General features: G+C 42.0%; 1 protein-coding gene across 41 annotated transcripts in view; it reads right to left on the minus strand.

Moving 5' to 3' along the window:
- Positions 1-2,672, minus strand: part of SUPT20H (SPT20 homolog, SAGA complex component) — a 72,449-nt gene extending 69,777 nt beyond the window's left edge. For 22 of the 41 annotated variants that reach the window (XR_004590164.3, XR_015732764.1, XM_087888386.1 and 19 more), the window contains exons 1-2: positions 2,579-2,672; positions 785-887 (exon numbers count right to left, since the gene is read on the minus strand). Coding sequence is in view for 37 of the 41 variants with exons in the window: in XM_087888386.1 (XP_087744512.1) it covers positions 785-832 (48 nt within the window). In the remaining 4 variants the exon portion in view is untranslated. The other 19 variants (XR_015732766.1, XR_015732765.1, XM_087888399.1 and 16 more) reach the window with 7 other exon arrangements.
- Between the last annotated feature and the right edge of the window lie 21,303 nt (positions 2,673-23,975).

The following is a 23,975-nucleotide window of genomic DNA, read 5'->3' on the forward strand; positions in this document are numbered from 1 at the left end:
AGGTGATGAACACAAGGTGGAAGATAAGTCCTACTGGAATTTAGCATGTTTTCAGGGTAAAAAGTTAGGAATAGACTGAAAGCAATCCGTTAACCAATATTTAAATATTGGTTTAAATATGAAAGTTAATCTACATTTGATTGTAATACAACAAAAGAAGGAAAGTAGGATATATCAAAGTATCCCTGTTAAGGGCAGATAACTTGAGGCCACTGGTCAAATGTCCAAGCACAACTGCCAGTGGCATTGTTTGAAGCAAGAGATACATGAAAACTGTAAAGCATCTTTAAAATAGCTTAACATACTGTTTTTTTAAAAAACAGAAACAAAACAGTCAGAGGGAAAAAAATCCTGATCCTGCCCATATATGTTAAACATGTTCACTTCATTATCCTTTGGACTTTGATCAGTTCTGGTATTAATCATGGTGAATGTAATTAAGTAAGGTCCTGGACTTAGGCAGTAAAAAAGTACCGGACTTAACAGTACTAACTGTGAGAGAGATCTAAGTGTCCTAGTAGAACCATTTGAGTATGAGCCAGCAATGTGCTGCAGCTGTCAAAAAACTGAAATAATTGGAAAACTAAAAATATGGCTATTGATATTAGTGCATACAAGTAAACCAAGGTTATGGTCATTATTTTCTGAACCGCTTTTTGAAGCTCCATACATGAAATCAAATTGGAAAGAACAAAAGTAACAAATACTTTATATCTCCCTTTTTAGCCATGCATTATTTAAAATACAAAAAAAAAAAGCCAATACAGCACCCACAGAATCTTACCATCATGCTGAAGTTAATTGATAAAGTCAATGACTTTTTAAAGATCATTTAGACTCTAAATGAGGAGCAGGGTCTGAATTGTTAAGGTCCATGTTTAATATTTCTACAATTGAAAGAAATAAAGAAATAAAAATGTATTGTACAATATAAGAAATAAGGAAATAATATTTAAGATACAAAAGAAATAAGAATACTAGCACACTATTTTTCAATTGTTTGAAATATACATTTTCTAAAAATGAAATACAAACATATTACATGGACTAGATTCAATAGTGTTCTGCTAGATGAATGCATTCTTAATATTCCATCACCTTTTACATTCTCACCTGAAGAGATATGGGACCAAATGAGAGAACAGAGTAATACAGAAACTATTCATTTAACATTGGCAAAATAAATGAGGGGATAATCAAAGATTTTTATCAGACTAAATTACAAAATATACAACTTTGATATATAAAATATAGTAACATATTCAGGTTTAGACAAAATCCACAGAACTACAGGATTAGAGGTACACACTGAATACATCTAAAATCATTAAATATATTCAGTCTCTGTTCTATAATGACTTAGTATAGTGCTTGAACAAGCTTGAAACTATTCACTTTTTGTTCTTCCTATAGCATTATCAATTCTTATAGGTTGTTACAATACACTTAAAGGCTAACATTCAAGAACATGGAGGTTAGCCTTTAGAAACTTACTGACCAGCTAATTCAAGAGGGTTCCATCTTAAAAGAAAAAGAACTTGGGCTAGGAATGCAAATTATGTATTGAACTTATTTCTCAACAGCTTCACTTGAATTCTGAAAATGCAAATAGATTGCAAATTTGGATGTACCTGAGAGGAAAGAAGAAATTAGGGTTCCTGCATCGTCCAGGAGCCTTAATCTGGTCTTTGCCTCATCAGATACATTAGATAGCAATTTATATTAAGATATTAGCTTTATTGTTGCCCTTGCTAATAAGTTACATCTTTGGGAAAATTAAAAAGGGAACTAGTGTGTCTACAGAATGCCATACTTGAAAATTTTGACTGTATTTGATTCTCAGTCTCCAATATCAGACTGATCAACTGATTCTCAGGAAACAAAATTGAAAAGAAAATGGGTTCAACAAATTATTAATATATTAACTATTGATCTTATGTACTTCTTGAGCTTGTTAAGCACTTTGAGCAATTGTCTAGTAAATCATACAATTATTTTCATCTTTTCTTGACAACTTTTCCCATAATAAATCTTAGGCTGTGTTATTGTACATGTGTAATCTATGTGTAGTTCTCTTTAGATGCAGCATGATCAATTCCTATACAAAAGTACACAGAACTATGTTATCTTTCATGTCAACCTGACATAACTGTTGTATCTACCTTTTCTGATAAAGTTTGATAGGCTTTTTTCCCTACAGAATTTATTTTATTAGTCAACAGCAATTGAAGTGTTAAACTGGGAAATCTTGGGTTGAAATCTGTATGCAGAAACAACAAAAATATTTACTGGATGGCCGTGGACTAAATCAAAATGTGGTTACCGGACCATCTCAGTGCATACTTTTTTGCGGAAATAAATTAATAAACGTCAAATAGCAAAACGGTCGCCTACGTAGTATTATTGTCCTGCTTCACAATCTCGCAGCCCTAAGTAGCTTTCCCTTTCTGAACATTAAGCAGTTTTAAAAAAAACAAAATGCAGAAGCTAGCCTCAACCCCCCCACCCCCACCCCCACCCCCCAACACACACATAAAGAGACACTCCGTCGGGAAAAGCAGACAAGATCAAAACCTACCTTCCCTTTCTTTCCACCCTTTTGCAACTTCCGCTATAAGCACTTCCGGATCTTTTAGATGGGAATTAACGTAGCCGGATGGAACGCCGTGGCGGTCGTCATAGGAACCGTGGAAGGTTTAAATTTTGTGCTCTTTATGGAGATCAAATTAATTCGAGCTAAATCGGTCTGGCAGGCTCTCAAAATCCATGTTATCATTATTAACTCAATTACCGTAGTTGGTAATAGTAATAAATAACACATACAAAATAAATCACATTATTATGATTGCTATCAGTCAACCGGCACTGTTTTCGTGGAGCTGAAATCGGGTAAAGTTGACTGTAAAATATTCGTCAGAAGCAAAAAATACACAGATGAAAGGAATTGAGTGTATTCCTGTGTGATGTGGTTCTCTTATTAGGTGAAAAATGTGATTTTTAAAAACCAAATGACAGGAATATTCTAGGAAATAATGGAATGGAAGTTTTCTGAAACTTCATAGAAAATGAGGCTGGTGATACTGGTTATAGCTGTCACTAGGCATTATCGAGTGATGTGTGTGAATATATATCTAATAGTTTTACTCCAGGTTTAACATGAAGGACCAAAGTGACTACACTTTCAAACAAAACACTTCCTGTACTTATCAAATTCACACCAACTAATATCTGTTTTTCAAAAAACATGGAAACAAGCAACTTCAGAAAAAGAAATAAATTATTGACCAACACTCTTTCTTATTGTACAATAAATTAACTGTCCCCTTAGTATTCATTGAAGGTGGGAAAAGTATGTTAATGGCAACAAATCAGCCTCTTTTTTACTAACAAATTTTATTAATTTACATAATAAATTAATAAAATTTAATAAAATTTACAAATTTTATTAAAAGACATAAGCTTTTGTGAGTTACAGCTCATTTCATCAATGCACGTAGTGACTAGGAAATAAATTGGGATAAAGGTGGAAAGATACATAACAAACCTATTTGTCCTGGATTTGTCTTAAGAGTATGTGTTCATTAATTCTTTTTTTTTTTAATTGAAAAAGTTTTTCAAATACAAATTTTCCCCCTTTCCCCCCCTCCCTAACCCCCCCTCCCCCTCCCCTCCCCCCATGGCTTCTGCAAGATGAAATTGAAATTAATATCACATTATATAATACTTTACCACCCTTTTACACCACCCCCTATGTGCTAAACATTTCTTTCTAACATTATTATTATGTCCCCGGTATACTATACATTTCAAAACAGCATTCGGCTATAAAACTATATAATAGATCCTAATTTGGCATTTATTCTACTCATAATCTACCTATTTCCTCCACCCCCATACGTATATCTCTTAATTCAAGTCTTTTAAGTATATTAATATCTAAACATAACATCCCTTTTCCTAAACTAAGCAATCAGTAACGTTACCTATCACCTTGTACCATATCAATTTTGTTTCACCCACTTTCCTACAGGTCTACCATACATAATATATTTAATATCTTTATTCTTCTGCCCGTATCACTAAAAGTTATTTCCATATATAAATAAAACCTTCAAGTGACTTTAAATTTGTATTCCATATAGTATCTTCTGTAATGTCTTTCAACTAGATTGTTAATTCCATCGACCATGTTAGGGTAACATCAAGTCCTGCTTCCAACAGCATATTCAGTATCTTCAATTACCATCTGCCCCCATCATTAATAAGTATTTCTGTATATAAAAAAAAAACCCCGAGTGACTTTATATTTATATTCCATATGGTATCTTCTGTAATGTCTTTTGTCTAGATTATTAATTCCAACAACCACGTTAGGGTAACAGCCAGATCATCTGCATGCCCCAATTCCATAGTTCTCTTGCCTTATAGCTCAACATATACGTAATCCATTTTTCAGAGAGTCCAAAATAGAAAGTTCCGATCTGCTCAATCACAGGCCATCTTCCACATCCCAAAAACACCAGCACTGCAGAGATCTGTTATTCTTCTCAAAATAGTATAAGTCTGTAATTTGCCTCAGCTATATTTTCATGTATTAGCCTTCTATAAATCCCACTTATTATATTTAATCATCTCTTAAATAACTGGCATTAATCTGTTGGCTAAAAAAGAATTGTAGTTTAATTTTTTTTAGTTTTGTAGAACCTGCTTCTTCTTTTCTTAACTTGTTGTGGTTTAGATTTCCACCCTGGTTGCCTTTCTAGGACTTGTATATCAGCTGATTGAGTTACATGCTGGTCTTTAACTTGATAAGACATCAAATCAAGATCCAAAGCCGCCTCTCTTGTATTTATAGGTGATCCAGCTATAGCCTCTGAAGGAGAATCCAAAAGCGGCTCATCCAAAAAGCCCTCTATAACTTGTCGTTTTTCCATTACCTCCATCTCCATCTGCTTGGCCTGAGTTTCAATCTCTTGTTCATTTTGCTTTTCTTTATCCCCCTCCTGTATTCCTGACACTGATGACATACGTGGAGATGTTGGGCCCATTTTAAAAACCTTGTAGTAAAATTCTTCCGCTTTTTCAACAGTGTTTAATTGATATCTTTCTCCTTGATATCTCAATATTATACCAACTGGAGCATCCCACCTAAATGGGATGTTTTGTTTCTTTAGCTCAGTCACCAAAAATCCAAAGTCCTTTCTATCTTTTAACATCTTGGACGGCAACTCTTTATATATCCAGATCTTCATTCCATTCATTTCTAGAGTGGAGTTAAAAGACTTTTGCACAATATCATTTCTTATTCCTTTATCAGTAAAATAAATCACCACATCTCTAGGCAATTGTCTTTGCTTTGCCACCCAAGAATTTACTCTGTAGACCTTATCAATCTTACAGAATATTTCTTCAGAGCTGACCTTTAAAATCACAGCCAGAACTTCAGCAGACATCTTTCTCAAGTCCTCTCTGTTATTTTCCTGTATTCCTCTCATTCTGATCGCAAATTCCATGGTTCTGAATTGCATCATTGTAACTTCATTTTCAATCCTTTGCTTTATATTATCTACATTGTAAATCTTGTGATCAGCTTCCTTCATTTTAGACTCTACTTCTGAGCTATTTTCTTGAATCATTGTCAAATCATTTTCAATTCTTTGTATTTTATTATCCAGATTATGAATCTTATAATCAGCTTCCTTCATTTTAGACTCTATTTCTAAATTGATATCTTTATCCATCTTTATAATTACTTCTGAAAAACTTTTCAAAGCTGTTACAATATAGCGCTTCAGGTTATCATACTTTTGTTGAACCAACTCTTTAATTTCCTGTCTAAATTTTTCAAGATTCTGGTTCATAATCTCATCATGTCTTGCCAACTCCTCCAGAACAAATTCCTTTAAATCTTTAAAACCATTCTTCTGCATCTGCAAGCTCAAAAATTGCTCTTGTGATTTATAATTGGGGGAGCCCCCCCCCCCACAGCTTGGTTGTCTGGCTTTGTCAGTTTTAACGCCATCCTGCCACGCAAACAGACTCTTTTTAAAGAAAAAGTCTCTCCACACAATATCAATATCAAGTCTCTAAGAAGGAAGAAGCATGAAACAGAAATTTTTCTCTTCTCTTGTAGCCAGCGCTATTGCTTCAAATACTTTGTAACATATTAAGCCATTCAAACGGAAAGACTTTCGCTTTCAGCTTTCTTCTCAAGCCTCAGCCAGCCGCCATTTTAAACCTTTTTTTTTCCCTTTTCACTCTCTCTTCATTCTTGAAATCAGTCATAGGGTTGTTACAAATACTTGCGATTTAAAGTCCCAAATCCGGATTCCATCCTGCTTATTCAAGCAATCTGTTAGTTTTTGCTGATTAGGTTGGTCACATCGTCTAGCTCTGCAAACCGCAGAGTTCTCCCGAAGCCCGGAGCAGCGGCAAGCTGGATAGGGAGCCTCATCCTGCTTCCTCCCCAAGAGTAAAAAAAAAACTCTGGGGACTTCGCAGAGGGCTCTACCTGCTCTCGCCAGCTCTCCTCACATTTCCTTAAGGAAACAGAGTTTTTTGAGCCGCCTCCCAGCTGTAAAGGCGGCTCTTTACGGACGGTGGGGGTGGCGGTCCCAAAAGACTGTCTAGCGACGACGGAAGCCAAACCGGAAGCCCCTTCATTAATTCTTTTTCATAAAGTTTGAAGGATTTGAGTAAAAAATCCAGTTATCTGTTTTGTCTTTACATCTATACCAAGAGCACCATCATAGGCCTCAAGAAATACAGATTAAAATCCTTTACATGCTCTTCTTCCAATGTGATTGATGCCACTATCTCCCAGCAATTTCCCTCTGGATTTTATATAGGACAAATGTCACACACACAACAATTAATAGTCACAAGTTTGACGTCAGGACTCAGTCCAAGGACAAAGTGGTATTAGACAGTTTCAACCCCAGCATACTGTATGGTAGACTTCAAAATTACCATTTGGGGAGAACAATATCACTGAGAAATTGCTGAACATTGGTGATAAATCAAAAGGTTTCAAACAATCTCAGAAGTTTTCAACAAACAGATTGGGTTTGCAATTGTTGATTGAAAAGATCAATTGTAATCTGTATTTTGCACTAGATATCCCCGAGTGACTCTTAGAATGAAACATTTAACAGCCAGTGTCAATACCAATACCAATATGCAACTAAACAACCCACCCCCCTATGAATTCAGAGATGTTTTCTTACCTAAACAGAGAAACGGAATTACTATGGGTGGGCAAAAAAGCAGTAGGAGCAGGAGCAACTTCTGAATTTCTGTTGCTTCTCCATTGATTTTCCTTGTGAAAAAGTATTGAAAATCTTCCTTCTACCCTCCTGCCTTCTTTTTCCCTACCACCTTTTTCCCTCTCCCTCTCTTTCCCTTTTCTTCCCTTCCCAGCAGGCAGGTAAATGGCTGCTGCTGGGTGAGGGAAGGAGAGAGAGATTGGGAGACTGGCTGGAAAATTGTCACAGAATGTTGAAAATAAAGATAACCATAACAGCAATGCAGCAGAGCAGCAACAATCAGCAGCACTGAAGCAGCCACAGCACCCCCAAATTTCATTCTTTCAGGAGTCAGGGGTCATTGATTTTGCAGACATATGTAAGCCATGGTGGTGCTGTAATGACTTGCTTCTCCTCTCTCCTCAAGAAAACAGAACTCTTGAAACAAATAGCATTTCAAAGAAAGGAACTTTTATTGGGAGATAGTGATAGCAAGAAAATCAAGGCATGATCTGAAATTCCTGCTCAAAACCATTAATTCTGGTGGGTGGGTGGGGCTAGGATGCTGCTTTTCCTGTTTCTGGTATTTCTGTCACTTTGTTGTACCTTATTGGGAAAGGGAGGGGAAGGGATAGGCTGGGGCCCATCTGTTTTGTCTCAGCTCCAAAGGAACAGGCAAAGTGGCTCTTGAGAACAAATTTTTATCACCTTCTCAGTTCTCCTTCTCACAGCAACTTTGCACTAGTGGATTGGCTTGCCTCAGACTGGACATAGGGGAGGGGTCTCTGCAATGTTTAATTTAACGGTTCTGAGTGGGAATTTCAGATCCTGCCTTACTCTTCTTGTTATCACTATCTCCCAATAAAAATTTCCTTTTGAAATATTATTTGTTTCAAGAGTTCTGCTTTCTTGAGGAGAGAGGAGAGGTAAGTCCTTACAGGCACCTCAGGCTCTAAGATCCTGGAAAGCCTCCAGGACGAAGCGCATGACATGCTTCTTGAGGTGATCCTCTCATTCCGACAGGCTTTCCAGCTCATGAATCCAGCCCTGCTGCCAACTGCCTCAGGTGAGGGTGACTCCTTTAATCCTTCCTTCACAGTGGTCTTTCTTGCCCACACTAGTGGACCATCTCGGCTTTACGGGGTCTTCCAGTGCAGCCTGTTAAGGTTGGGTAAATGAGGACGCAGCAAGCCAGGCAGTGAGTGACAACAGCTCTTTATTGTATGGTGAGAACCCAGCAACTGACCTAGGGAAACAGCTCCCTTTATATACCTTGCAGCTGTGGTGGTCAGCCAATCAGCTGATGGTCAGTTAATTCAAACTTCCCGCCAAGAAAACCTATTTACATAACACTCCTCCCCTCCCAGAAGTCACTTTGGGTGTTATTTACATACAAAGTCTCTCAGGTGACTAGGGTGTCACTCAGGTGTACGAATCCTAATCGACCTGCGCAGTTCAGTTGGAGGGGCGGCGTCGAGCAGGTCGGAGGGACCCCCTGTCTCTCCCTGCTCCGCCAATGGAACCTCCAAGATCTCTTTGTGGGCGGCAACTTCTCTGGCCGGTGGAATCTCTTCACTGGGGCGGCTCTGGACGCCAGGATCGTCAGCTAAGTCCTCCGCTGCACTCGGGCTTGACGTAGTTTGTGGTTCTGGCTGGTAGTCAGGGAGCGGTTCGTTTAAGTTTTCCTCGGGGTCTGTGGCGATTTGTCTTCTCAGTTGATCTATGTGCCTGCGCCAAACTCTTCCATCCCCCATGTCTACTCTGTATGATTTGGGCCCCGTGATTTCTGTGATCGTTCCCGCTTCCCAGAGTGGTCCCTTCCCATAGTTCCTGGCGTGGATTGGAGTCCCTATGGTGAACTCCCTGAGCTTCCTCTCCCCCCCCTTTGAAAACCTCGGGGGAATAGTTGGGATTTAGCCTATCCAGTACCCCTCGGAGCTTCCTTCCCATTAATAGCTCTGCCGGGCTTTGGCCTGTGGCTGTACAAGGTGTGGAGTGCTGGGCCATTAGAAATCGATCTATCCTTTCCTGCCAGTTCCCGAGGCCTAGGCATGAGAGGGCCTCCTTGGCCTTTCTTACAAATCTCTCAGCCTGACCATTACTAGCCGGATGGAACGGGGCTGAGAGGACGTGTCTGACCCCTAGTTCCGCTAGGTATCCTTCGAATTGCGTGGCCGTGAATTGGGGCCCGTTATCTGACACTAGGATGTCTGGTAACCTGTGGGTGGCGAACAACTGTCTCAGTTCCCTGATGACCACGTCGGTGGTAGCGGCCCTCATAAGCTTGATCTCTAGCCACTTGGAGAATGCATCTACTACGACCATAAAGGTCTGTCCGTGAAATGGCCCAGCGAAATCTATGTGGATTCTGGACCAGGGCCCCTTGGGTCTTTCCCACTCCCTCACCGGTGCTGTCGGTGGATCTGGCCTAGACTCTTGGCAGGGCTGGCATCTCCCCATCCACTTGGTAATGTCTACATCCATGTTGAGCCATCATATGTAGTTCCTGGCTAGTCCCTTCATCCGTACAATCCCAGGGTGCCCCTCATGCAACAGTGTTAAGACTTTTTCCCTTAGGCACAAGGGAACAATAACCCGATCGCCCCATAATAGACACCCCCCTTGCATGGTTAGCTCATCCCGTTTGCTCGCATACTGTTTAAATTCCCCGCCCCCAGTCTTCTCCGGCCACCCCCTCGTCATCCAACTTGTGACCGTCCGGATCACGTGGTCCTTGGTTTAGGCTCTCGCTACTTCTGCTGATATAATGGGCCCCGAGTCCAAGACGTCTATCAGCAGAATGGGGATGCTGGGTGTGGGGTCTTCCAACCTGTCTGGTAATGGGCATCGGCTGAGTGCATCGGCATTGCCCATGTCCGCCCCTGGTCGATGTACCAGGCAATAAGAGTACGCTGCAAGGAAGATGGCCCAGCGTATCATCCTGGGCGAGAGGGCTGCCGGTGTTGGTCGGTCTCCTGCGATGAGACCCAGGAGTGGGTGATAGTCGGTGATCAGGTTGAAGCCCCTCCCGAATAGGTACTCGTGGAACTTTTTTACTCTCGAGACGGTGGCGAGGGCCTCCTTGTCAAGCTGACTGTAATTTCTCTCGGCGCTTGACAGAGTTCAGGAGTAGTAGGCGATGGGTGCCTCTAGGCCATTCAGGAGTCTATGGCAGACGTCCAGGTTGGCTCCGCAGCACCATTGACGGTCTTTTTAGACCGCCGCCCCCGCGATCCCGTTGAGCCGTTCTGACAGCGTTAATCAGCTGTCAAACGGCTTGAAAATCTCCCCTTCGGGAAAAGAAGGGGAGGAGAGCAGGTGGGTGAGGGTAGAGCTCCCCGGAAACCCCTGGATTAACTCCAGGGGTTAGGAGGGTGAGAGCTCCCCGTTCAGCCCACTGAAGCTCCGGATCCGGGGGGACTCTGTTTTTTTTTACAGAGCTAGGTGTTGCGTCCAATTTCTGCTGTCAAACAGAAGATTAAATGATTTCAAAAAAGCAGGCGGAACAGAAGCAGGAGGACAAGCTTTTTGCAAGTATAATACTTAACTCCGGGGATACAATGTTTCTAATTGAACTTGCTGAGCTGGAAGTAAAGATGGCGTTTCTTTGTTGCGATTTTAAAAGTGAAAGTTAGAAAGGAAAGTCTTCGCTAAGTGCTCAGAGACTGGCTTTAAGTTGCTGGAATAGATTTTGAAGAGCTGTTTGGGAAAAGACTATTTCGTTTGGTGATTTATAAAGAAATTGCTGAAAGCTGCTTAAAAGGATGGCTCTGACTTTATGATTTTATGGTTGTGGGAAGAAAGGAAATCTTTTTAAAATAAAATGGCTTCTAAGAAAGAAGATCCTGAAAGTGCTGGAAGCTATTCAGAGGTGTCAGAAATGGAACAGTTGTCTGATTTACAGAGCTATAAGGATTTTGATGCAGAATTTACAGAATTTATAAAAGAAGCCATGAATAATCACACTGCAGCTATAAGTAATCAAATAGCAATTCTTAAAGGGATAACAACAGAAATGACCGAGGAGACAAAAACAAGAATGGAGCATGATGACAATTCAGGAGATATTCTGATTGTAGCAGAGAAGGTGGAAGAATCTTTTCAAGAATTTTCGAGTTTATTCTCTGCTCTTTTTGAAAAAATTGATAGAATCTTTCAAAATTATGACTTGGTTTGGAAAAAAGCAGTAAATGACCAGACTTTCGAAGTTTCAGAAGATGAAGGAGATTTGTCAGTGGCATTTATACATTTAATTGAAAAGAAACAACTGAACTTTTTTTCACAAACTCTTGACAAACTTTGGTCCTATAGACGAAGGAATGAACTGATTTATATAAGCAAGAAGAGGCGATTTGGGGGCTCTAAATCAGAGGAAATTTTCTTAAAAAGGGGACAATCTTTGCAGCTACATCAACCTCAGATCAAAATGAAAAGCCTCCTCAAAATAGAAGTAGGAGGGTTGCAGAAAGACTGGAAAAAATATAAAAAGAAAGCAAGAATGGAAGACTAACCTTTTCTTTTGGCTTTGCAGTTGTTCTACTCATGGTTAAAAATGATTATGTTTTAGGTGTTATAACTACTGAGGGGGAAAAAGCATAAAGTTAAATATTGATTTTAAATATGATGCATTAATGGTTGAATGTAAGATTAACCCTTTTTGGTTTTCTAGTTGATGTATCAATGGTTAATTATGTTGATGATTATCTTTCAAAATTCTAAAAGCTGGAGGGAGGAATAATGAAGGGGGAAAATTTAGGAACTTAAAAAATGTAGAAATTTAACTACTGAATATCTAAGGTTTATTTTTGGTTATGAGATTTTAAAATATCTGAACTTTGAGAAAAGTAGGAGGGGAAAAATGTTTTTGCAAATGAATTGAATATTTTACTGATATATTAAGAGAATTTTTAAGGTTTGAATGTTTAATATTTGTTAATGGCTTTAAAATTCTTAGAGTTGTTCTATTCATGGTAAAAAATGATTATGTTTTAGGTGTTATAATTACTGAGGGGTAACTTAAAAAATGAAGAAATTTAACTACTAATATCTAAGATTTATTTTTTGTTATGAGATTTTAAAATATCTGAACTTTGAGAAAAGTAGGAGGGGGAAAAATGTTTTTGTAAATCAATTGAATACTTTACTGATATATTAAGAGAATTTTTAAGGTTTGAATGTTTAATATTTGTTAATGGTTTTAAAACTCTTAGAGTTATTGGATTATACGCTATTGTGAGTTTATAAAAAGGGAGGTTGATGAAATTGTAAAAGGGGAGTTAAGGGGTCTTGGGAGTTATTAAATCTTGCAGTTAGTTAGTTTATTTTAGCGAATGTTTGGTGAAACCTATGCCCTGTTTTCTGTTCTGGGAAGTCGGGGGGGTGGTGGTGAGGAGGGGTTGAAGATTGAGATTACCAAGGATTGATTTTTTTTTTCTTTTTCTTGATGATAGTTTGAATGACTGTTTATATTGTATACTTGTCTGATTAGAAAATAAAAACTTTTTTATTAAAAAAAAAAAAAAAGGAGTCTATGGCTCAGGACGGCTCCCACGCTGAACGGGGACGCATCACAAGCTAAAACAAGGGGAAGTGTAGAGTTGTACTGTATTAAGAAACTCTCAGCTGACAGCAATTTCTTAATGTTCGCGACTGCATTGTCCTTGGCCTTCCCCCATTTCCAGGTGGACTTCTTGGCTAACAGTCGGTGTAGGGGTTCAGCCACTGTTGCTTTGTCCTTTAAGAAAATTGCGTAAAAATTTAACAGTCCCAAGAACGCCTGTCTTGTCTTGTCTTGTCTTTGGGGGTGGGGGCCTCCTGGATCGCCCTGATTTTACTGTCGGTGGGGTGTATGCCGGTGCTGTCTACTTGGTACCCCAGAAACTCTACTGAGGGGACCGCGATCATGCATTTGTTGCATTTGACCTGGAATCCAGCATTTCTGAATTTTCCTAGGACCATTCTCAGCCTCCCACCTAGTTGCTGTTCATCTTCAGCGGTGATGAGTACATCATCGAAATAGGGAACCACCCCAGGGATCCCTTGCAGTAGCCGCTCCATGGTGCTTTGAAACAGTCCGGGGGCTATGCTAACTCCAAACTGTAGGTGGGTGCATTTGAAGGCCCCTCTATGAGTTACGATACTCTGTGCTTCTGCGGTAGTGCCATCTACCAGTAGTTGCTGATACGCCTGCGCAAGATCAAGTTTAGTGAAAATCTTGCCAGGGCCTAGGGAATGCAGCAGATGGTGTACAATTGGAATTGGATGAGCGCTTTGTTGCAGGGCCTTATTTATTGTACACTTATAATCAGCGCATATGCGCACTGACCTGTCCGGTTTCACGGGTGTCACAATTGGGGTCTCCCATTTGGCGTGGTCGACTGGCACAAGCACCCCTTGTCCAGCTCGACGTCTATTTTGGGTTTCAGGGCGAACGGTACCCTCCTAGGCTTCAATCAGATTGGGGCAATATTGGGGTTGAGGTTGAACAAGATAGGGGTCCCCACATACTTGCCAAGTCTTTCGTCCTGGAACTCCTGCATCAGGTCGTCCTTCAGGGTGCTCTGTATGTTCCTTACTCCGGTGAATCCCATGCCCAGGGCTAGAAACCAGTCCATGCCCAGGAGGCTCGGGAGCTTGCCGCTGACAATGGTGAGGGGCAGTTTCTCGATAAACTCCCCGTATCGTACTTGGAACTCACCTATTCCTTTGACAGGGATTCGGTTCCCTTGATAGTCCTTTAGCCTACGATGCTGTGGTTGGAGCTGTCGCTTGTGTGCGCTGGGGATGGCTTTCTTTAGATTGTCCCATGACATGATGGAGATGGGAGATCCCGTGTCGATCTCCATCTGGCACTCACGTCCCTCGATCTCGACCGCGGTGTAGGTCTTTTCTCCTGGAGAGGTGCACGTCTGGCCTATGCAGATAGTGTAGGCCTCGAAGTTTCGTGCCCTTCTGGCTTCCGCCATCTTTATTGGGCCTCCGGCGCGGCGCTGTTTCGGATTGGTTGGCTTGGCCTCGTGGTTTGTAGCCTTGTGCTTGCTTGGCCCTGCAGACTCGAGTGATGTGGCCCTTTTTCTCGCAGAAACAGCAGATCGCATCCCGGAACTTACAGTTGTGTCGGGGGTGGGGCCCTCCGCAGCTGGCACAGTCGTCCCAGGGTCCCCGTGAGAACCCAGCGACTGACCTAAGGAAACAGCTCCCTTTATATACCTTGCAGCTGTGGTGGTCAGCCAACCCATCTCGGACCAGTCCAAAAGCGAGCCAATCCATAGGTGTGAGGTTGTTGTGAGAACCTCAAGCTGAGAAGGTGATAAGAAACTGTTCTGAGGCACCATTTGCTCATTCCCTTGGACCTGAGACAAAACAGATGGCCCCACCCTATTCCCTCCCCCCCTCCCATTCCTAGGAAGGTACATCAAAGTAAAAGAAAGACCACAGTCAAGGAAAGGTTGTAAACTGGCATCCAGGCCCTCTCCGCAAGAATGGCAGCGTCCTGATACAGATGTATGGGGACTTGACAGGTGCAGTGGTTAGAATCAAGTATTGCAGGCTAATTCTGCTGACTACCAGCAATTCGATTCTCATCAGCTCAAGGTTGAGTCAGTCTTCCATCCTTCCGAGGTCAGTAAAATGAGGGCCCAGATTGTAGGGGAAAATATGCTGACTCTGTAAATCACTTAGGGCTGTAAAGCACTATGAAGTGGTATACAAGTCCTATTGCTAGTGCTATTATCCATTTGATTTTTGTTGCCCAATGATGCACTGTTTCACTCAGTTAAAGGTTATGACAATAAGAGTTTTAGTAATATTTAGTAATATTATGGAATTTTAGGGTTCATTATTAGCTTTTTGATAAAGTTGATATTAGCATTCATGTTTTCTTTTCATGGTCAAGAAAGTCAAGTTTTGCTTTTAGCCAAAGCTATTTTTTTTTCATGCAAAACCTAGCTTATTCATAAACAATATATTTTAAGGATGTCTGTTTTTTCTTAAGTCTAATCATTGTTTTTTATTGTTGTTTTCTGCCACATCACATATACCAAATCTATGTATTATTTCTTTCTGTACCCTACATAAAGACTTGAAATAGTCCTTCTTTGACTGCAAGAGGTGTGCGAACATGTCTTTCATAAGGGGAGGGGGTACATGTTTTGGACACTTATTGTATTCAGAGTCCTTTAATCTACACATAATCTCATAGAGCCCTCTTTTTTCTTTCTGAAAAGTACTGTGGCTGCGATTTTCGGGCGTGCTGGTTCAATGAACCCTCTTTTCAGGTTTTTGTCAATGAAAGCTTCATTCTGTCAGTTCTCTAGGGGACATGCAATACATCTTTGGTTCGGGAAGCTTTACCCCTGGCAGGATTTCGATTGCATAGTCAGTAGCATGGTGGTGGTGGTGGGAGTTCGTCGGACGCCTTTTCACTGAAAACCTCAGCTAGGTCTCTATTCCTTTGGTATACCCCCATCTGGCGTTCCCCAACTGGGTATCGCTGTTTTGCAGTCAGGACCCCCCTTCTGGTCTCCCTTTTTGTCATCAGCAAAAGTTACCTGCAACTGAAATCTGATCGACCCTTGCTTTTAATTTTGAGATTCCATTTTCTCAGCCATGCTAACCCCAATACTAACAGCCGTTCCATGCTGGGTGCCACCACAAATGTCAGTGTCTCTTTGTGATTTTCCATAGTTATTTGTAGGTGCTTGGTAGCAAACATGGCGGGTTCTCCCCCCGGAAATTGATCCATCTAATTGGCAAAATTTGATCGGGTTCCTTAGTCTCCTTAGGTTTATTCCCAGTTTCCTTACTAGGGTGGGACTTATCAAGCAACTTGTGCATCCTGAGTCTAAAAAAGAAGAGAGTTTTACTTCTCTGCCTCGACTGGGTATAAACAGTCTTAGGGGAAGGGTAAACGGTTCCATTGGGTTGCTTACCAGTGGTTCGTCTTCTGGGTCTCCAGTTGGATTTCTGGAGTTTCGGTCCCCAAGGGGTGGACCAAAACTCGACGGTTGCCTTACTTTTCAAGGCAGTTTCCTTCCCTTGGGGCAAGAGTCAGCAACCTGTAGCTCCAGAGCCACATGCGGCTCTTTGGGCCCTCTGCCGCAGCTCCCTGTCACCCTGTCGTGACAGTGGCATGGTCGAACCCTTAGTGCGGGAACAAAGTGCCCCGGCACTTGCCTTTGCATGGCAACAGCATTCCACCTGGTACATTTGCTGTTGCCACCAGCAAAGTCTGCTGGGAGAGAATGGCGGGGGCGGATCTTGCGGGGTGGGGGCCATCTCCCAATCCTAGCCTTCCCCCTCCCTTGTTGGGGGGCCAAAAGAAAGAAGGGGTGGTGTGGGGAAGCACTCCCCTGCCCTGCCAAGCACAACAGCCCAGCCAGGGTGGAGGGATGGCTTGGCAGAAGCGCTGCCATTGCGAGTTGATTGGCAAAGAGGTGTGGTCCAGCTCTCGCAGCGAAACACGCCACTTTCTGTTTTCTGTGCCTTCCCCGATCTCAGCCCTTTCAGCAAGAGTTATATTTCTGTTTGCTTTCGTTTCCCTGGGCAGTGATGGCTGGGGCCATGGGTGGGGAGAGCAGAGGCAACAGGGCTGCTCCCCCCCTCAGCAAGATGGGCCTGGAAGAACACAGAGAGTTGCAGACAAGTGCCGGAGGATCAGAAGATGCGCTCCGAGGTCACCCCAACACACATTTCCAGTGTGCGCTCCTCTGTCCCGAAGTAGGATTGAGCAGGGGGAAGGGAGGAGGGAAGGAAAAGTCTGGATGGCTCTCCTTTGGCATGGGGCATGTGGGGGGGAGAGACCCAACACTCCCTCCATGGCCTGCAGCGAAAGCGCACTTTTCTCTCTCTCTCTCTGTCTCTCTGGGCAGAGACCAAACCTGGAAGTAGCCGCCCGCTGTTTCCAACAAGTCAGGCATTGAGAGAGAGTGGGGGGACAGATTGAGCTCAATTCAGCCCTCGCAAAAGACGCTCACCCATCAGCCAGTCTCCCTCACTGTATGTCTTTCTATGTGTGTCTTGCTCCCTCTCGCTCCCTGCCCTTGTCTTTTCTCTCCCTGCAGCCCTGCGTGCTCTCTTTGGGGCTTTTCACCAGTTGTTGTTTTTTTTTTTCCTTTTGGAAAACTGGATTGGCGGAACAATGAGCGCAACCTGTGGCAGAGGCTTCCCTCCTCCTCTTTCCCTCCTCCTCTTTCCCCCTCCTCTTGCACCCCCCTGACTGGCTGTGGTGGGGCTGGGAAGGTGCGCATGAGAGGAGAAGGAGGGGGAGGGAAGCCTCCGCCGCAGGTTGCGCTCATTGCTCTGCCAGCCCGGCTTTCCAAAAGGAAAAAAAAAACAGCTGGCAAAAAACCCAAAAGAGAGCATACAGGGCTGCAGGGCTTTCCGAAAGTGAGAAGAGACAGAAGCAGGGTGCGAGAGAGAGCGAGACACACACACTCACAGACAGACAGAGAGAGAGAGAGAGAGAGAGACAGAGACAGAGAGAGAGACAGAGAGAGAGACAGAGAGAGACAGGGGGGGGAGAGAAAGAAAGAGAAAGAAAGAGACAGACAGAGAGAGAGAAATGAGAGAGGGATGTGAGGGTGATAGAGAGGGAGATAGAGAGAAAAAGAAAGACAGATGAGAGAAAGATAGGAGGGAGGGAGGGAGAGGGAGATAGAGGAAAAGAAAGAGATGACAGAGAAAGATACAGAGAGAGAGGGAGATAGGCAGAGAGGGAAGTACCTATTTCCCATAGAAAACATCGAGCCACAAAACCTGGGTAGGTGTGGCTGGGGGGGGTGCCTGTGATTGGGTGGGAGTGAGTGACATCGAGTTGGCCATGCCCACCCAGGTTTTGTGGCTCCCAGTGTTTTGTTTTCTGTGGGAAATGGGCCCAAGTGGCTTTTTAAGTGTTTAAGGTTGCTGACCCCTGACTTGGGGGCTTGACTTTATGGATTTCTCCCCCGACAGGCAGTCTGATTTCCTCACCGGCATCTTCAATCAGCACTCCACGGTTTGGTGCCCCTCCTTCCCACACTTAAAAGAGGCCAATGATCTCAGGGCGAAGGGGGGTGCTCTCTTTTCCCCTGGGGTGAGAATCTCTTCAAGCCTCAGCTTGGTCGGTATGGGTTCCTAACTGTCAATCTGTTTCCTCTGCAGTGAGGTACCACTCAGGCAGGTGATCTGCTGCTCCTTTGGTGACGCAGGTGTTGTAGAGGTCATCGTTTAATCCATCTTTGAAACAGATCACCAAGATGTCTTCCGGCCAGTCGATGCGGCAGGCCAGGTCCCGGAACTCCTCAGTGTATTCAGCTACGGATCGTTGCCCTTGCTTCACGATTTTGATTTGGTCTTGGGCTTTTCGGTCGGCTAGGGGGTCCTCGAAATGGTGACGCAGGGCCATCATGAATCTGTCAAAGTTTCTCAATTCTGTGGCATCCGCATTGGCCGCGGCTCCCTCTAATGTGAGCATCACGACTCATACTCGAGCGCCTTGGGTTTTAAATGCGTGCCTGTATTCTTGCATGTAGGTAAGTACATGTGCCATGAAGAATCCCAGCTGCTGCAGGTTTCCATCGAATTTCACTCCTAAGGGTGGTGCCTGTCTCTCCAATTGCGGGCCCCTGGGCTGACTTGGTGTATTCACGGCAGCTCGAATCGCAGGTGTGTGTGTTGTGGCGGTGGCTATTATAGCAGGGGGTGGCTTGATCCCGTGCGGTGGGGTCTGAGATAATCATCTGGGTGCCATCTGCGGCTTTGGCTCCTCTGGGTGGCAGTTCCAGTCCCCCCCTCAGGTTGATGTTTTCTAGCACCTCTATTACCAACCGGTTGATGTGGTGCATCAGTTGGTCCTCCCTCCTGGTTTCTTCAAAAGTTGCCTCTTGGTCAGACAGAGCTTCCAGGTCTAATTTCCAGCCGGGTTTTCGACTGCCTCGGGTTAAGGTAACTCCTTGGTTTCTCCTGTCCCAGCTTTCTGTCTTTCTCCCAATTCCGAGCGACTAGTGTGGTTTCTTGGAGTCCTCTTGGGGTATCCCCAACTCCACGACTGGGTATAAAAAGTATGCTTCAGGTTGAGCAATAGTGGAGATATCTATGTAGCATTTGATTTCTCCTTGTTTGCTGCTTTGCTCGAACATCATTGCAAGGTCCCCACAGTAGAGCGAAATGTACTCCTCTGGGTTGATCTACTTTGCAGAGTCTGCTTTCGGTAAGGATCTGCCTCTCCTCCTTTCCCAAGAAAGTATAGTCTCTTGAAACGTGGTATTTTAAAAAGAACCTTTTATTGAGAAGAAGTGATAGCAGAACAGGTGAAGCAGACTCTAAATTCCCTCCCAAACTGCACACTTAGAAATAGGGTCTAGAATCTATCCCTCCAGTTTGAATGTGGATTTCAGTCAATCCACAGGTGTGAAGATGTTTATTTTAACTGCTGTCCTGAGGGCCAGATAAGGATCCGTTCCCATGGTCTTCTGCTTTTAACCAACTGACACAATCTACATCCACTCCTTATTTCATTCCCAAAAATATTGCAGGGTGCTTAGGCGCCAGGAAAAAGGTTATAAAATACAACTTATCCCCATGCTCCTCCCTCCCTCCATATGAATGGCAGTCATGCTCCCCACTCCCTCCATATGAATGGCACTATCACGTCAGGGATTTGACATAGTGTGTCATAGCCGGAAAAACAACTACAGTCAGACTCCCTTCCCTTTTCTCTTGAATTGCTTTCACTTACTTCCTATTTTTTATGCTTTGCATAATATTGCTCGTCTTAAAAGTAATAATATAGTCAGTATGTATAGATTAGGATTCTAACTCTTTTTTGGTGACTGACATGAGGTAGTTCAATGTAATTTCCCACTAGAGGTCAGGATTGTATTGCTAATGTAACAGCAGTAGTTCTATTTAGTTTTTAAGTGCTAATTTTAATGCAAGTTTTATGGAGTTATTAAGAACAGAAGAATCTGAATCTGATCATTCTTTCATTTAATTTTTAGTTTGATCAAGTTATTCACTGGAGAAAAGCCATCCCTTCCTTTGCCATTTCTGTGACATTCTCCATGTAAATCCTGTTAAAGAAATGTTATAGAATCATAGGGCTAAAAAGAACCTTGGAGTTTTCTAATCCAAGGCAGGAATCCTTATACCATCCCAGACAAATGGTTGTCCAATATTTTCTTGAAAACATTCAGTGATGGAGCACTTACAACCCCTGGAAGCAAGCTGTTCCATTGGTCAATTGCTCCCACTGCCAGGAAATTTTCCCTTAGTTCCAGGTAGGAGTTCTGTTCAATGAACTTTCACCCATTGTTTCTTGTTCTGTCCTCAGGTGACTTGGACAATAAATCAACCCCCTCATCTCTGTGACTGACTCTCAAGTGCTAGAAGACAGCTATCATAACAGCCCTAATCCTTCTCTTCATTAGTCTAGAGTCATGCTGGTTCAGGAATTCTGGGTGTTGAAGTCCACAAGTCATAAAGGAGCCATAGTTCCCCACCTCTTGTCTAGATATACCTAGTTCCCCTAATTATTCATCATATGGTTTAGTCTTCAGACCTCCTGTCATCTTTACTGTTCTTCTCTGCACTCTTAATAAAACCTCAGAATTTTTTTTGTATTGTGGCGACCAGAACTGGATGTGTATTCCAGATCTTGATACTATCCTTCTGTTGATGCAGCCTAGGACTGCATTTTGGCAGCTGTAGCACACTATTGAATATCCCTCTTACATTTACTACTGATAAGCCAGGTATCAGCTATTCTATAATTGTGCATTTAGGTTTTCCTGCCTAAGTTCAGGATCTTATTTTTCTCACCACTAAATTGCATCTTATTAGACAGGACCCAGGTTCAAGTCTGTCAAGATCCTTTTGAATCTTGAGACTATCATCCAAAATGTTAGCAAACCCCCCCCCCCACAAGCCTGGTGTTGTCGGTAAATTTGAGGAGTCCCCCATCTATCCCCTTATTTAGATCATTTATGAAGATGTTGAAGAGCAGTGGGCCCAAGACAGAACCTACATGGAGGCAAGCAAACTGTTTGCTTGTCTCCATGTAGATATAGTTCCATTGAGGGCTACATGCTGTGTCCTATTGGTCAGCCAATTGTGAATCCATTTGGTGGTGGTATTGTCTATCCCACATTGTTCTATCTTACCAAGAAGTAGGCTATGATCTACTTTGTCAAATGGCTTACTGAAGTCTATGTATACGATATACATAGCATTTCCTTGATCCACTAATTTAGTCGCTTTATCAAAGAAGACAATAAGGTTTGTCTCACATGATCTGTTCTTAACAAACCTATGGTGGCTTCTATTAATCTCCTTGCTCATTTCTTAGGTACTCACAAATCCGCTGCTTGATTGTCTTTTCTAGGATTTGATATATAAGCTAATTGGCCTATAGTTTTATGAATCCACTTTTTTCCCTTTTTTGTAGATTGGAACTACATAAGCTCTTTTCCAGTACTCTGGCACGTTCCCTGTTCTCTAGGAGCTCTGAAATATCTTGTTCAGTAGTTCTGAGATCATATCTACCAGCTCCTTCAGAACCCTGGAATGAAAACCACATGGCCCTAGTGATTTGATCTCATCTAAAGTGGAAAGGTGTTCTCTTGCTATTTTTTTTTTGCCTATTTTGGTCTGCTTTCCTGTTCTGTCTCCTATGGTGCTGTTTTTGATTGGATAGACTATTTTTTCTTTTGCATGAAGGCAGATGCAAAGAAGGAATTAAGCAGTTCTGCTTTCTTCCTGCTTCCCATCACTATCTTGCCATCTTCTCCCATTAGTAGACCTATCATTTTCTTGGCTTCCTTCCTATGCCTTAAATATTGAAAGATTTTTTAAAAATTATTTTTGACATTTGTTGCAATCATAGCTCATTCTGAGCCTTAGCTTTCCTGACTCCATCCTTGCAGATCCAGGTTATTTGCTGGTATCCCATTTTTACTTTTTGGCAACTTCCAATGTGACTGTGAGTTGAAGTATAGCAGTATCAAAGGAGATTTGGGAGCACTATTTCCATGCAAAGGGAGGGTGGGAATGATTGCTGCCTTTTTTTTCCAAGATATGATCTGGGTGCCAGGAATGAGCTCTAGTTTATGTTTCACTCACTTTTCTTCTACTTGAGTTGTCTTAGCTTTTTGTTTGGCTTAAGCAAGTTCTCTTTTACTGTTGCTTTTCTTCATCATTCAAATGCTTTGTTTGCTTGCAATGTTTTTCTCTCTAGGCTGTTTTTGGAATGTTAGCTTGATAGGTGATAGGGGAAGGAAGAAGGGACAAGGTGTCAGATAGGAATATAAAGAGTTAGGATGGGATGGAATGCTGCAGCACCTGAAGTGATTGATAGAAGTGCTATAAGTTTTTGTTTGAATTGAGCTTGGTGAGCTGCTATTTCTTGGTCTTTTGTTCTAGTCTCTATTTTTCCCATTTCATTCTCTTTCATATCTAATACTACCTGCTTGGTCAATGGCCAACAAACTGGTGATGTCATGAAAATTTTCTAGTATTTTACTTTTGCAAACAATATTAGGTTTTTCTTGGAAGAGATAGGCAGGGACTTTAGATTCCCTGAATTGTGATTTTTGACTCTGGTATATGATTATGTACTGCCAGAATTACTGGTAAATAAAAATGACTGGGACAGTTGTTAACTGGATCATGTTGTCATAGGTACATGGCCAGAGAATTTCTCATCCAAGGAAATGTACCAATTCTCTTGGAACTGAGGCAGAAGTTGCTGTAAAAGCAATTTTACATTTTCACGAGAAATTACATTATCTCTAGTTTTTGCCTTCTAACTACCTTTTCAACACTAAGAATGACTTTTCCCAGGCATTTGTTATTTGGTATTGTACTTAAATATCCACTCTACACTGGAATTGCAGCTTTAATGTTTGCACCTTTCCTGAAGTATTTATTCATTGAATTTCATTTGTGTTTTTTTTTTAATTTCTTAATTTTTTTAAACAACTCTGCTCAGATTATAGTTCAGATCTAACCAATTTAATTTTGGGTATATATAATTATAACTAGTTAATAAATCTACTAACGTATACCGTGTTTCCCCAAAAATATGACCTACCCTGAAAACAAGCTCTAGCCTGATTTTCACGCCTGTGCCTAATATAAGCCCTACCCCCAAAATAAGCCCTAGTTAAGCCCCATCCATTGTTTGATTGTACGAGGTGGGGCGGGAGTTGGTCTAGATAACCTACAAGGTCCCTTCCAACTCTGTTAACCTGTATCTATCTATCTGAGGTGCAGGCATAAAAATCAAGCTAGAGGGGGTTGGGGGGTGGAGCTGCCCCACATACTCCGCACCCTGTCACATTACCTCTCCCCCCACCAAGCCACACCCACAGAACCGGTAGTAACAAATTTTAGATTTCACCACTGATCTAATCTAATTGTTGTTTCTTTGTCTAAGTTAAATTATCTCTGGCAGATGATTGAAATACTCTGTACAAATGCTCCTGGGGCATCTGTAATAGATACTATATGATAGAATATTTTAATGTACATTTGTTTTAAGAAAGACCATTTAAAAAACATTTTCTGTCCTGCAAGGATCATATCTAGTCTCAGAAGAATAGCTAAAAATCCAGAATTCTGCTTGGTGCTTTCTATCCTTCCTTCTTGTCCCCACTACATGTTAAAACCCTTTTCCCTAACTCTTTGCAAACATTTTGTATTTATTTATTTATTTATTTATTTGTTTAAATTTCTATACCGCCCTTCTCCAAATAG

The sequence above is a fragment of the Pantherophis guttatus genome, chromosome 2 (assembly GCF_059756535.1).
Source record: "Pantherophis guttatus breed Tessera chromosome 2, ASM5975653v1, whole genome shotgun sequence".
Taxonomy (NCBI): Eukaryota; Metazoa; Chordata; class Lepidosauria; order Squamata; family Colubridae; genus Pantherophis; species Pantherophis guttatus.